The sequence below is a fragment of the Triticum aestivum genome, chromosome 4D (assembly GCF_018294505.1).
Source record: "Triticum aestivum cultivar Chinese Spring chromosome 4D, IWGSC CS RefSeq v2.1, whole genome shotgun sequence".
NCBI lineage: Eukaryota > Viridiplantae > Streptophyta > Magnoliopsida > Poales > Poaceae > Triticum > Triticum aestivum.
Genome location: NC_057805.1, coordinates 23,029,331 through 23,044,978, shown reverse-complemented (window position 1 = coordinate 23,044,978; position 15,648 = coordinate 23,029,331). Strand labels below are relative to the sequence as shown.

The window sequence follows — 15,648 nt, the reverse complement described above, 5'->3', positions numbered from 1 at the left end:
TCCATACATAGAATTTGAGATGCATATCGTTTTATTTCCTATGACTTTCCTATTCCTATGATTTTTCTACCCTATGAACCAAAGGACTTGAAGTATTATCTGGTAGTACACTATATACAGTATATGCGTTTGTGGGTATACTACCAAAATGCACCCTAGAAGTATATGTGCTATGACTTGGATGCATCAACTTGATCCGCAATAGAGGCCCATACTGTGCGGCAAGTGTGAATTTGTGATTTGTACCCTTTTCTCATGCATTTTGAAACTGGGATGTAGGCAATGGAAGAATTTAAGCTTAACAAAAGTATTCCTTGTCTGTTATAGCACATGTTACCATATCTATATCTCTCATCAGGTCCTGACAGTTGGTTGACTTCTTTCGATGTGTTCTGAGGTATGAGGCGGGCTCTTTACCTCTTTCGATTTGCTCCAGGGCATGAGGCTGGCTCTTCATCTTTTGATCTGTTCTAGGACATGAAACAGTTTATTAAACCATAGACGGACGATGAAGGATTACAAGCCTGCGCTGCATTGTGTGTGTTATTGCAGTCTTCAAAGCCTGGTAGTACCACACAAGTGCGATTGCATGTACGTGCAATTTTCAACCCCTGCGCGTTGTACAATGTTAGGAAGACCACAGCTGTTTAGTCCAATAGAGTGATGATGGTTCCTGCAACAAAGCAAATTTCTAGACACTCGCCCAAACCTAACTAAGAGAAATACTGAGTAGCATCAACAGGGCCAGTTATAGGTTGGATTTGAAGAACATTCGGATTGCGGCATCCAAATTACAACACAGTTATTCAATGTCCAGAACATGCTTCAGCCAAATAACAGCACATAGTTCCCCCTAGTCGACACTTCAAAAACAAACCAACTTTTATTGCACCTTCCTGGCTTCTGCCGGGGGCTTCCAAAGACCAAGACGGTACTTGTGAGCGAAACTCAAAATCAACTTTCTCTGCATCAGGCAAAGCAACGAAATTAGTAATTTAATTCAAACAATAATTTCATCATAAATTAACCACATGAAAATGAAACGAAATTAAACAAAGGAAACATATCAGGTAAGGATTCTACCAGTTGAACTCACAGTAAATGATAATGATGGCAATTAGCAGTTAGTAAGCTATGGACCATCTTTATAGTTTGCGTGGGCTGAAATGCTTCTAGAGCACACATATGCTCGTTTAGCTGATGTTCTTTAGAACACTGCTCGCAGTATTATACTAGCAACTAGAACGTCGGAAAAATGTTTGTGATGTATAGTAAGAACTTAAAAATGTTAACCACACATTTCCAAGCTAACTACTTCCTAGGAAACAACATAATCGGCTAAATAACACTCCATGCATGCCAGTATGCTAGTCAATAACTGACAGAAGGAATTACTTCAAATGCATTCAGAAATTACAAAAACTGTACTTCTATCAAATTTTGCAGCCTATTGAACTCTCCAAGTTCAAATCAAATTTGCCAGCCTCCTCCTTCGCCAGACTGCCACAGCACCGATGCATGCCTTCGCCAGCCCACCATATGCACAACAGATACTTTGTGGGTGTCAAGTCCTCCAGCCACGCGTTCACTGACGTCTAACCTTAGTCCATCGGTGCTGCTGCTTCATGTTGACTGTAGTAGGTGAAGCAAACAAGTACAAACATGCTACCTGGAATGTTAGTGCACTGGAATCTCCCTTCCTGGTTATCGGTTTTACCTACAAATTCCATCCTACTCCCTCCGTTCCTAAATATTTGTCTTTCTAGATATTTCAACAAATGACTACATACGGAGCAAAATGAGTGAATCTACACTCAAAAATATGTCTATATACATCCGTATGTGGTAGTCCATTTGAAATCTCTAGAAAGACTTATATTTAGGAACGGAGGGAGTATATCAGATTATCAGGGGGCATGTTCGATAAATCTGCTGGAACTTGGTAGTGTTCTCTGTATTGGCCTGAATAACTCATGTGTTAAAACAGTATCTGTTGTACTCTGGTGATTCCGGCAGCAACATTACTGTAAGCATTATATAAACTATGATTTTTGTTAGAAGTGGAGAAATGAAACCCAATGAAGTGATCCTGTAATTTTATCAGTCCACGGTACACCTATACTATGTTTGTCAGTTATAACTCTGTTCCTATTAGTCCGCGTGATGACAATGTTAGTACAGTCATTAAACTGTGTGCCCAAATCAAAACTATGCTCTCTTCTGAAGTTTATAAACAAGATCATAGCTATAATCATAGTTTCAAAACTGAACCAGACTGCTGGTCGGACCGGAAAAAACAGGAACTGGCCGCACGCACGTTTTCTTAAGCTCTATGGACCGCCCTGCCAACGAACCGGAAAGAACTAAACAGTTTTCACACAAACTGGGAAAAAAACCAAAGCCAGTGGCAGGCGCATGAAACCCTGTGAAATAGAAAGATAACATGCAGCTGCAGGGGATCGAACCATGGTTGGCAGGAAAACGGGTTAAAGACCTGAATTTGGCCCAACAACCATCTCACCTTGCTTGCTTTCATATTATATTGTGGTTTTCCTGATCTGAAGTTGCTGGAAAAGGACCTCTGTGATCGGTTGATCATTAGTCATTTTTTAAGGTAAGTAGGCAGGGGTATCTTGATCAACACCGAACTTCAATTCCACCCAGCTCAGACTCTATGCAGCAGTGGGGAAGACCTGTTTATACTTTTTCTGAGAATTCCATTTCGTCCTGCCGCACCCAAATTCTTTCCCAGCAGTTGAAAAATAGGCAAGCACTCAAGCATGAGCTGAAATACCGGGTCCTCGCATAGTAAAATTAGTATGACAGGCCGATAGATCCAGGGTCCCCAAGTCAAAATTCTTTCCAATCAAATACAAGTTCAAAACTGAGTTTTCCGGGGCTACCGATTCGTAGTTCTTGAATCTATCGAGTTCCTCCGGATTAGGAGGCTTTACATGCAAAGCCGACAACACGGTAACATTAAGCTTCTCTCTTATTTATATAATTTGTGCTACTTCCACATGAAGTGAAAGGAACTTAGTTCAGAAGAGCCTTCCTACATTTGTGCACTGCAAAAAGCTATCACACCAGATGGTGCAAAGACACTCGACAAAAGACGAGCAACAACCCATGGCAGCCTCCATGGCTGTTGCCTCTGCGCCATCTTGCACTCGGTCCTCCAGCCTGATGCAAGGATGACGGAACCTGGGGCGGGATCAAAATGATAGGAACTCCAACTGGTGGAGCAGGCAGAGCGGGGGGGGGGGGGGGGCATCTGCAGGTTGAGCCTGATCCCCCGCTGGATCTGCCAGAACCGGTTGTGCATCTGCGCGTTGAGTCTCTACAGGATTTGATAAACTTTCTCCCTGTCAACTAATAAAACATTTTCAAAGCGGAATCCATGGGTAGACATAAGTCAATGAAAACGAAAATGCAATTCATTGGGGAACGGGTTACATGATGAATCATCCCCCTATTAAGAAACCAAAGTAATAATAAGCATACAAAAAACAGAAGGAGAAGGAAAGGCAATCCTAGGTCGATGGGAAAATGAAAAAAGCATTTCCCAAATAAAAGATGGGACTTTTTATCGAAGGTTGGAAAGTTCCATATCGAAGGTTGGAAAGTTCCATTCGTATTCGACACATTCTTCCTCAATTCTTCCATTTCCGACGTCGAGAAGCTGCCTCCGAAGGTTCGGATCGACGTCGGAAATGGAAGCGTTGACAAAGAATGTGTTGAATACGAATAAAACTTTCCAACCTTCAATAAAAGGTCCCATCCTTTTTTCGGGAAAATTCTTTTTTCATTGTCCCATCAGCCTAGAATTGCCTTTCCTTCTCCTTTTGATTTTCGTATCATTATTATTACTTTGGTTTCTTAATAGGGGGATAATTCATCGTCTAAAACGTTCCCACAACGAATTGTATTTTCTTGTTCGTTGTTTTTTGTTTACCCATGGATTTCTTTTTGAAACTGTTTTATTACATGACAGAGAGAAAGTTTTACCAAATCCTGCACAGGATCAGGCTCAACCCGCAGACGCACCACGAGTTCTACCAGATCCAGCGGGGGATCAGACTCAACCCGAGGATGCGCCCCCACTCTGCGTGTTCCACGAATTGAAGTCCCTGCCATTTTGAACCCGCCTCTTGTTCAGTCATCCATGGATCCAGGCAGAAGGCCAAAGGATCGAGTGCAAGATGGTGCAGAGGCAGCAGCCATGGGGTCTGCCAAGGGCAATTGCTCGTCTTTTGTCGATTGTCTCTGCACAATGTGGTGTGATAGCTTTTAGCAGGGCACAAATGTAGAAAGGCTCTTTTGAATAGCGTCCCTTTCACTTCATGTGAAAGTAGCACAAATTATATAAATAAGAATAAGAAAGAGAAGCTTAATGTTACCATGTTATTGGTTTTGTATGTAAAGCCTCCTGATTCGGAGAAACTAAATAGATTCAAAAACTATGAATCGTAGCCCCGAAAAAATCAATTTTGAACTTGTACTTGATTGGAAAGAATTTTGACCTGGGGACCCTAGATTTATCGGCATAAATCGGCCTAAATATTTATGGTACTTCTGAGTAAGCCCGTTCCCTAAATATTTTAGAAAGCGGAGAAGACAAAAAATTTCAGTAATCTTCTCCCTTTGGTAGGAGCAAAAGAACCCGTGAGTTGCAGCGGGAGAAAAAATTCCACACGCCCCTAATCCAATAACAATGACTCAAGACCCCAATAGGTTCACATCTTTTATTTTAACATGGCATTAGCAAAAGAACGTGCTTGTTGCAACAGGAGAGGAAAAATACCAAACACCCCTTGTAAGCTGTGGTTGTACGAGAGATAGATTGGGATCGCACGCCTCAAAGGGCTGCAGTGCTTCTCTTTATATATCACAAAGGATTAGTACAAATACAAGGTATGTACGGTATGTTAAAATCCTAAGACGTATACAACATGGATTCTAACACCCTCCCTCAATCTTAACCAGTGTCAAGAAGGTTGAGATTGCGTCGACAGACTTCAAGCAAGGAAAGTGGCAGCGGCTTGGTAAAGATGTCAACAAGTTGATCTTTAGACGAGATGAACTTGATCTGTAGTAGAGCTGGGATGTTTCTATTAGATGTCTGATTTAGTAAATGCTAAGTATCTAAAGCTGAATATGATATTCAGATTAATTTCGTTTAGTTTACTTATGCATTTCCTTCAATTATTATGTTTCTGTAGGGTCATGTTTGAATCAATCATTTTCCAGGATATGCAGCCCTATTAAACATCTTAATTGGTTCTTCCAGGATATGCAGTCCTATACCTAAAACATTGGGAAAATCGAGAGGTTTTGAACAAATACACCCCGTATATACCGCAGCTTTTTAAATTTTCTTGCTTTTTTCATCCCAGACTTTCTGAAATTCCTTCATCAAGATGGATGGACGCAGCAACAGGCGCCTTTGTGTTCTAGTACACACAAACTAACCAAATGACTCTTTTCCAAGCATCACAACATTGGAGAACAAAACCTAACCAGACTCTACATTTACACAACGAAATGCCCGAAAACATAGCCAGAAACCACATCAAGCCTTCAGCGGAACTACAAAGAAATAACTAAATCAAAGGAATGTCTGGAACAGGGAGGGCACGTACATGCTTGCAGGGGACGCCGAGCTTCTTGAGCCGGAGCGTGCGGGTCTCGAGCAGCCTCTGGAGATCGCCGCCTACAGCCTCCTCCAACTTGGCGGCGTGCGTCTCCACCCCCTTCCCGACGCCGTTCAAGAACTCCACCACGCCCACCTTGGCTGCGCAAAGGAATTCCTAATCCATTTCACCACAACGAACGGCGGAAGAACCGCGGAGTTCACGGATCAGGAGGAAAGTGACTGTACCTTGGTAGGGCTGGGCGTAGAAGGATCTCGCCGGAGCTCCGGCGCCGGGGTGGAGGAGGAGGAGGCGGCGCACATGGCATGCGCACGCGAAGGCCATGGCCCCCCGGGACGCCACGCGCGGGAGGGAGACGCCGGCCTGGACGATGCCACGCACGCAGGGAGACGTCGGCCTAGGCGGCTTCACGCACACAGGAGGGAGGCGCTGTCAACGCAGGGGAGGCGGCGGCCGTCCAGTTGAGTCACTGCCGGAGCAGAGGGGCGGTGGTACCGCGCGGAGGAGAGACGTGGTGGGATGGGGAGCGCCGCCGCACGCGAAGACGGGAAGAGGAGGATGGCTATAGGGTTAATCGGTGGGCCTTCCAGTCGCACAGAGAAAGCCCACGGATGCCTCACAGTCCAGCGAAAATGCAATTCTAGGGCCGGGCCGGGCTAATTTCGGGCGGTAAAATGAAGCCCAAGCCCTCCTATATCTGTTTTATGCTGCAAACAAAGAGCCTGGCCCAAGACGCTAACTCGCACAGGTCTGGGATTTTTGGTTGGGCTTGGGTTGGGCAGCCCATGCCTAGGTTTAGCAATTGAGGGTGATTGCGAAATCACTAGTTGAGGAGTACTCGTTGCAAAGATCACTCCCACTCTTTAGGTTACGACAAATGGCGCACATGCAGCGAGCCACTTGTCGCAACCTGGGAGTTTTTCCTTTTTTCGTAGATTTGTTTATTCAAAACGTTTTATCTCTCAAACCGTGCGTCCAAATCTCAAACCGCTTTCACTGTTGGATTCCTCGCGTCGAGATCTTCAAAACTAGATCCCATGTTGATAGGTTTGGACGAATTTTTGTTCACGAAAAAAACAGACGAAAAAACCGAACCGGGAGTACGGGTTTTTTCCTTTCCGAAAGAGGCACGCCGTGACTCCCGCGGAAGCAAAACCGTGACTCTCGCGCAAGGAAAAACAAGAAAACGCGTTTTTTTTTCATTTCCGAGGAGGCACGGCCGTGACTCTCGCGAAAGCACAATCGTGCCTCTCGCGGAAGCAAAATCGTGACTCCTGTGAAAGGAAAAAAATAGAAAACATATTTTTTTTCGTTTCCGAGAGGCACGGCTGTGACTCTCGCGAAAGCACACCCGTGCCTCTCACGGAAGCAAAACCGTGACTCTCGCGAAAGGAAAAAATAGAAAACATGTTTTTTCCGTTTTCGAGTGGCACGGTCATGACTCTCACGAAAGCAAAACCGTGCCTCTTACGAAAGCAAAATCGTGATTCTCGTGAAAAAACGTGTTTTTTCGCGCAATTTTTTTTTTTGAAAAGTTAAGAAAGACCGGTGAAAAACCAAACCGTCAAAAGAACCGTTTAAAAAGTCAAAAACACGTGCGGAAAAATAAAAATAAAACAAAATCTGAAGGGAGCGTAAAGAGCGCGACACGTGGGGAATGGCTGAGGGCGCTGATCGTTGTGAGGCTCCCGAAGGAGCGCTCGTTAACTAGTTGCTCTCGGGTGACTGAGGCTAGAAAGAGTCTACTCGAAGGCTAGGCCCCAACTCCTATTTGGCGCCCTCGACTTCAATTAAAGGGTATCCCACAAACCGGCGCACCTCTCATATTGGCCTCGGATCATTTACCTTTTTTCTTTTAAACTTTAAAAAGTGTGCGCACTGCAAGATTCGCAGTCCGAACCTCTGGTTTAGTTACAAACCGGAGTAACCACTAGGACAGCTCACCTGCTGTGCCTAGTTACTTCTTTTCTTCTTCTTTTTTGTGTCAAACCGGAGTAACCAACTTTTTTCATTTTCGTTCTTTTTTCTTTTTCAATTTTTAAATTTCATGAATTTGTCCTTTTTCAAAATTGTGTTTTTTCTTAAACATTAACTTTTCCAAATTCTTGAACTTTTATCATATTCGTGATTTTTTCCTCAAATATGCGAACATTTATATTTCGTGAATTTTTTCATCTCAAATTTGTGATTTTTTTTCAAATTCGTGAACTTTTTTCCTCAAATACCTGAACTTTCCAAATTCGTGATTTTTTCTCAAATTCATAAACTTTTTAAAATTCGTGAACTTTTTAAAATATGTTATTTTATCAAATTCGTGAACTTTTTTTAAACTTGTGAACTTATTCCAAATTCATGAACATTTTTTAAAATTGTGAATTTTTCAAATTCAAGAGCTTTTTTTCAAATCCTACCCCCCACCAGGCATACCTGGCAACCATCGACTTCAACGACGCGGCCATGCATCCTCTCCCCAACGCAAACAGCACCCTCACGTCTTCCACGCCCCTACGTGGACATTTGTAAGGCATCTTCAAAGCCCAGTTGTGAGCACCGCCAAAAAAGACATCTAAGCCCCTAATTGGGTTTTGGCACTGATGACAGGTGACTTGAGTGGTTAATGGTTTAACAAGTGTTCAACGAGTAATTAGCCCAAAAGCGTTGAAAGGAATTAGGGTTAGAGACCCACCCAAGCAAATAGTGAAAAGACGACAATACATTTCAATTTCCCATTATTTCTCATGTATTTGAACTGTAGGAAAAGCTGCAATATCAAGAGGGTGAGATTTCATATTATGATATGACACAAACAAAATCATGACAGTTTTCACTGAAAAAAGTTAACCTAAGCGTCATTACGCACAATTTGCGTACCACACATACTAGTGGAAATCGTAGATTAAGGGGTGACACAATGATCTCACCAACAACGCTTCGCAACAAGGAAGGAAACATGCACGACAAAATTACCCAGGTTCAGGTGGTGGGTATCAACCCTACTTATTGTCTTCGTTGATATATCTTATACTAGTGAATACAGATTACAAGAGTATATGATGACTCCAGAACCATAAACAGAATAGTTCCTGTACTGATCTAAGTTCTCCGCACAATTACCGAAGTAGAGTGCCTCGAACCGATAGTCAAAATCTTGTTGCTTCAGGTGGTACAAATCTCTGTGAGAAGAACTGCTGAGGAAGAGGCATGAAGAATGTGGTCCGGAAATTCAGACCGTATGTTGAGCACCACAATTTCCACTTTGTGCCAACCTTACATTCATTATTAAAGCGCACGAGCAGGAGAGAAAGCATAACATTCTGACTCCATGAACAAAGCAATTGAACAATACAGAACAACATCTCCTTGGATAGATTTACTATGCAGGGATATTACAGGGAGCACAAGCACTTCAGCTAAACAACATAGACCCTGTCAGACATCGTGCTTCACTTAACAGCGTGCATCCTAGCGATAAACTAACTTTAGCATGCCCTAACTACGGACTACTTAAGAAGACACAAAACTAAACCCATATATATACAAAAGACTCTGACTGACTGATTGGAGAGGCACAAGTGTCACAGAAAGGTCAACATATGAAGTTGGTGATAACTAACACCAGAGTCATGGAAAATAGGGGTCTTCCTTCTTCTGATATATTGCAAACAACTGCTTCGAGTAACGAAAAGCCATCTTGTGACAGAACTCAAGAGCACGCCGATCGTACTTCTCCAAGTCCTGTGCAGTCTTCTTAAGCGGCCCAGCAGCGTCACCATCCAGAAGAAACTGCGCTACGCGAGAACCCCTAAACACAGAAAACAACTTGCAGGGTGAGACAAACTAGTTCAATGCTAGTTCTTGATCTCTTCCTCAACGACTGAAGTAATATGCTGAAAAATGAAAGCAAAAGAAAATATCACCTATGCTTGTGGTGTGTGTTACTTATTCATATGTCACAAACAGAACTGGGTTATGTGTTTATTACGCTATGACCCAATAGAACAAAAGCTGAACTTGAGCATCAGAACAAACGGTACCTAAAAATGGAGTTTGACATGTTGACAGTTCAACCTACACGCAAGTGGCCTAGATTTCTACACGGGAAAGAGGAGTATTTTGCAAATAGAACTATATCTATTAATCTGAGAAGCCCTGCATTATACATAGAAAAGAGAGGTACTTCACAAATAGAACTGAACATCCAGATCAGTATAACACATGGTCAAGTCAACACAGTATCTATCAACCCCAATGGTAGTAAACCCCTTCTTCTCTAAAGACAAAAGATTTACTATACTGGTCTAGATTAAAGTTCTTGTTGCGAACAAGGCCAAGCTGCCATGCGAATAAAATGCTATGCAGACAATGAGCAGTCCAAATGATGTCAGGACAAAACTAAATAGCAAACGTAGTACGTAAATGGTGATACAACTGTGTGCAGACCTGTCGATTAAAGTGTAAGTAAAGAGGGTACTTGCACTGGGCACTGCATATGCACAAATTAATTGCCCTTAGTAATAGTAGAAGGTATACCTTGGGGCATCTATCTGGCTAAATCCCTTTTTGTTGTGAATTATAGTGGCCTTTTCTGCCTGTTCTTCCTCGGTCTGCATTCGATAGAGGGCACAAACAGCTTTCAGGCGAAGTTCAGGGTGTTCGTCAAATGCTGACAGCATCTCTGCCTCAATCTTCCAATCCTTGCTCTTGGCATTTCTTTTGCCGCGTATCCTAGCCATAAGATCTTCAATAGTTTCCTCATTGTCAGATTCTTCTGGTCCAGCTGAGGGTTCTTCAACAGAATCAGCAGAATTTTCTGAACAATCTGAATCATCTATAAAATCTTTACTATCATCCTCTTCTGAATCATCCTCGCTCTCTTCATGATTCTTGGGTTCAAAAAACTCAAGTTCCCGACGTGCAGGTCGCATTCTCTTTGATTGGCTTTCAGTTAACCGAGCGAAACGCCTTTTTGTTCCGGGAGTAGAACACCCCTCCATCCCATATAATTCAGCATCGTCATCCTCACTCTCAATCCCTGTCGTAACTAGAGGTGAACCAGGTTTTTGATTAACAACACGAGCACCCTCACTGCCATCCTCGCTCTCACTGTCACTGACTCCACGCAACGCACGCTTCCTGCTGCTTGTAACACCCACCTCCCCATCTCCATGCCCTTGATCATTCTCATCCCCATCCTCACTCTCGCTGTCACTGACCACCCGTGCCGCCACACACTTCTTGCCTCGCGGCGTGATGAGAACATCATCGTCATCCAGAATCTCATTGACATCAACAGCCATTTCCTCTTCCTCACCGTCACTGACCTCTATGACATGATTCACCGCATGCCCTCCAGAGATGTCGGCTGACTTTTGCTTGCTTCCGCCGAGACCCGCCTCCAATCGACCAGAGCCTCCCTCAGACACGGCCTTCCTCAGGCCCGCGTTCTCGGCTTCGAGGAGCGAGACCCTAGCCTCCAGGCCGGCGATGCGGGATGACTTGGCGGCGAGCTCGGCCTTGAGGGCGTCAACCTTCTTCGAGATCTCCGCGAAGTCCATCTCTATGGCGGCCGCGGCCCCGGCCCCGGCTCCGCCGACGATTTAACGGCAGAGCCCTAGCGGCGGAGCGGCGGCGGAAGGTTGTCGGCCGTGCTGTGTTTCTGTCCGGGAGGGATCTGTGCGTGTGGGAGGTCAGAGGAGGAGAGACTTTGCGCTTTCTGGGCTACGAAACGGGAAGTCTAGGACGAATCAACTTCTCGTTAGTTTGGACTTTGGACCCTGAAGTGCTGGTTGGGGCTTTGGGCCCAAGACAACACTGCCACCGGTTGGGCTTTTTTCATATGTTTGATTTATCGATCTTTTGCGAAATCATAAGAAGTATTTTCTGCTTTCTCTTCTCTGCGAAATCACTAATTAAGGAGTACTCGTTGCAAAGAACAATCCACTTTCCCAGGTCGCGACAAGTGGCGCACATGCAGCGCGCCACTTGTCGCAACTTAGGAGTTTTCCCTTTTTTCGTAGATCCGTTTATTCAAAACGTTTTATCTTTTAAACCGTGCGTCCAAATCTTGAACCGTTTTCACCATTGGATTCCTCGCGTCGAGATCTTCAAAACTAGATTCCATGTTGATAGGTTTTAACGAACTTTTTTTTCATGAAAAAATCGGACGAAAAAAACTGGGCGAAAAAACCGAACCGGGAGCACGGTTTTTTTCCCTTTCCAAAAGAGGCATGCCCGTGCCTCTCGCGAAATCACAACCGTGCCTCTCGTGGAAGCAAAATCGTGACTCTCATGGAAGAAAAAAACAGAAAACGCGTTTTTTCCGTTTCCGAGAGGCACGGCCGTGACTCTCACGAAAGCACAACCGTGCCTCTCGCGAAAGCAAAATCGTGACTCTCGCGAAAGAAAAAAAACAGAAAACGCGTATTTTTTCCCTTTCTGAGAGGCACGGCCGTGACTCTCGCGAAAGAAAAATAAATAGAAAACGCGTTTTGTTTTTCCCTTTCCGAGAGGCACGGCCGTGACTCTCGCAAAGCACAACCGTGCCTCTCGCGGAAGCAAAACCGTGACTCTCGTGAAAGAAAAAAAACAGAAAACACGTTTTTTTTCGTTTCCGAAAGGCACGGCCGTGTCTCTCGCTAAAGCACAACCGTGTCTCTCGCGGAAAAAAAACCTTGCTACACCTTCGATGATGTGTGAGTAGTCCACCACACACCTACGGGTCCATAGTGAGTAGCTAGATGGCTTTCTCTCTCTTTTTGATCTTCAATACAATATTCTCTTCGGAGATCAATCCGATGTAATTTTTTTTGCGGTGTGTTTGTTGAGATATGATGAATTGTGGGTTTATGATTTGAATATTCATTGAAAGTAATTTAGTATTTTATGAACTTTATTATGTGTGATTGTTATACTATGTAATGATTTCCGATCTATGGGTTTTCTTTGGCCAAGTTGATTCGACGATCTTCAATGGAAGTGGTGCATCATAGTAGGTTCAATCTTGCAGTGTCCTCATCCAGTGAAAGCAGGGGTAACGAGGCACGTATTGTATTGTTGCTACTAAGGAGAAAATGAAGGGGTTTAATCATATTGCTTGGTTTATTCTATCTACATTATGTCATCTTGCTTAAAGCGTTACTCTGCTTGTCATGAAATTAATATAATAGATGCAGGCGGAAGTCGGTCTATTGGTGGAGTAATAGTAGTAGATGCAGGCTGGAGTCGGTCTACTTGTCACGAACATAATGCCTATATACATGATCATGCCATGAATATCATCATAACTATGTGTTTTTCTATCAATTGCCCAACAGTAATTTGTCTACCCACCGTATGCTTTTTTATGAGAGAGATGTCTCTAGTGAAAACTATGGCCCTCGAATCTTTTCTAATTATATTACAAAAACTAAAAATATCTTGCTACAATTTACTTTTTATTTTACTTTGCAATTTATCCATCTACTGCTACCAGATTTAATCCTTGCAATTAACGAGTATAAGGGGATTGACAACCCTCTTGCCCGTGTTGGGTGCAAGTATTTGCTCTTGTGTGTGTAGGTACTGTTGATGGGTGTTTGCGTGGTTCTCCTATTGGTTCGATAACCTCGGTTCTCTACTGAGGGAAATAATATCTGCTACTATATTGCTTCACCCTTCCTCTTTGAGGATAATCCCAGCGCAGCTCACAAGTAGTACATACTGACGTGGCAAAGGGCCAAATGCCAAGCACCCTGGCGTTTCCCAGCCCCGACCTAGACGCCAGGGACCCTGGCGTCTCGTCCTGGTAAGTGAACTAGCCCCATTGGAGAGTGGGTGGGACCCACGACACTCACTTTCCCCAATCCAGCCCGAGCTTGAAATTACCCTTGAGGTGAATGAGTTGGGAGGTGAAATTATAAGCCACTATCTTCCTTTGTTTTTTATTGAAACTTTTGCTCCATATATATATACGTCGTGAGTGTCAGCAATTATAGAAGACTAAATGATAGTTGAGTATGTGGACTTGCTAAACAAAAGCTCTTACATAAGAATCTTCATGAGAATATGATGAACTATAATTGTTTCATTGACTAAGAACAAAGTTTGTTAGTTTTGACGAAAGTTTATGTTTTATACTTCGAAATTGTGATGAATTGCTACTTGCTCACGAGAAGTTTTATGATGGTATATTGCTGTTATGACAATGATCATGATGCTACTATGTTTGTATTTTGTTTTTATCAACACCTCTCTATCTAAACATGTGGTCATGATTATCGATTTCGGCTTTCGCTTGAGGACAAGGGAGGTCTAAGCTTGGGGGAGTTGATAGTCCAATTTGCATCATGTTTTCCTACTGATATTTATAATGTTTTTTTATCATTATTACACTTTGTGATGCAATTCTAATGCATTTTCTCTCTTAATTTGCAAGATTTATATGAAGAGGGAGATTGCCGGCAGCTGGAATTCTGGACCTGAAAAAGCTACAGTAGAGATACCTATTGTACACAACTCCAAATGACTTGAAACTTCATGGAGAAATTTCTATGGAATATATAAAAAATACTGGAGCAGAGAAATACCAGAGGGGGCCCACCAGTTGTCCACAAGGCAACACGGTGAGCCCTGATGCCTTGTGGGGCCCACAACTGGCCTCTGGTGCCCATCTTCTACTATATGAGGGGTTTTGACCTAGAAAAAAATCAGGAGAGGACTTTCGGGATGAAGCGCCGCCGTCTCGAGACGGAACCTGGGCAGGAACACTTTTGCTCTCCGGCGGAGCGATTCTGCCAGGGAAACTTCCCTCCCGGAGGGGGAAATCGAAGCCATCAACATCACCAACGATCCTCTCATCATAGGAGGACCAATCTTCACCAACATCTTCACCAGAACCATCTCATCTCAAACCGTAGTTCATCTCTTGTATTCAATCTTTGTCTCAAAACCTTAGATTTTTACCTGTGGGTTGCTAGTAGTGTTGATTACATCTTGTAGTTGATGCTAGTTGGTTTATTTGGTGAAAGATTGTATGTTCAGATCCTTAATGCTATTCAATATCCCTGTGATCTTGAACATGAATATGATTTGTGAGTAGTTACTTTTGTTCTTGAGGACATGGGAGAAGTCTTGTTATAAGTAATCATGTGAATTTGGTATTCGGTCGATATTTTGATGATATGTATGTTGTTGCTTCCTTTAGTGGTGTCATGTGAACATCGACTATATGACACTTCACCATACTTGGGCCTAAGGGAAAGCATTGTGGAGTAATAAGTAGATGATGGGTTGCTAGAGTGACAGAAGCTTAAACCCTAGTTCGACAGTTATCGAGCACGGTGGATGCCGGCGGCTGAAAGTAGAACTGGTCGGTGCAGACGATGCCGAGGCTGAACAGGGCGGAGACGGCTGTGAGCCGTCAGGTGTGGAGCCGAGTGAGGCGTCAGGCGCGAGGAGGCTTAACTTCTCTCATTCTCTTTCGGTTTGATCTTGGCGTGGATAGTTTGAGAAGCACCCCTTTATTTTGGATGAATGGTTGTTGTACTGGGGTTGATTTCATCTCTGCAAGTTGCCCTCAAAATAGATTTGTGCAAGTTTGCGTTTGATGAATGGTTGTAAAACTCAACTATGAAAATGAAAAGGAAAAACGACCGGGTGCTAATTAGACAACTCATAGAATGATTAAAATGTGATCAATACGTTTAATTAGTTCGCCAGCACAGTGAACTCTTGGTTGTGTCCCAAGGTCCTTTTTGGTTCAAAGTTCCATGGGAACTGCAGAGGATTTTATTCCTTAAGAATTACTTCCTCCGATCCAAAAAAAGTGTCATGGCTTTAGTTCAAATTTTGATTTGAACTAAAGTCATGACACTTTTTTTGGATCGGATGGAGTACTATTTTCTATGGGAGTAATACGACTAAATCGTTGCTCGCTGGTAAGTTTCATGACTAGCCTCAACTGTATTTACAGGTTCAATAGCTTAAGTGAGTTTTCTCCTGAATAAATATGGATATG

At 43.3% G+C, this 15,648-nt stretch overlaps 2 protein-coding genes across 4 annotated transcripts; both read right to left on the bottom strand.

The window, feature by feature from the left end:
- Positions 1–563: 563 nt before the first annotated feature.
- On the bottom strand, positions 564–6,215 carry LOC123095876 (uncharacterized). Of its 3 annotated transcripts, none has more exons than XM_044517449.1 (3): positions 5,882–6,212; positions 5,643–5,794; positions 564–964 (listed from the first exon to the last, which is right to left on the bottom strand). In XM_044517449.1, the coding sequence occupies exons 1-3, from the start codon at positions 5,976–5,978 to the stop codon at positions 884–886; spliced, it is 330 nt and encodes a 109-aa protein (XP_044373384.1). In that variant the 5' UTR covers positions 5,979–6,212; the 3' UTR covers positions 564–883. The 3 variants fall into 3 exon arrangements, with proteins under 3 accessions (XP_044373384.1, XP_044373385.1, XP_044373382.1); XM_044517450.1 differs by lacking the exon at positions 564–964 and adding an exon at positions 1,008–3,068 and having other exon boundaries at positions 5,882–6,213; XM_044517447.1 differs by lacking the exon at positions 564–964 and adding an exon at positions 3,075–4,266 and having other exon boundaries at positions 5,882–6,215.
- Positions 6,216–8,954: 2,739 nt separating this feature from the next.
- LOC123095875 (uncharacterized) lies at positions 8,955–11,363 on the bottom strand. The gene is made up of 2 exons (XM_044517446.1): positions 10,185–11,363; positions 8,955–9,456 (listed from the first exon to the last, which is right to left on the bottom strand). The coding sequence occupies exons 1-2, from the start codon at positions 11,207–11,209 to the stop codon at positions 9,276–9,278; spliced, it is 1,206 nt and encodes a 401-aa protein (XP_044373381.1). The 5' UTR covers positions 11,210–11,363; the 3' UTR covers positions 8,955–9,275.
- Positions 11,364–15,648: the final 4,285 nt, after the last annotated feature.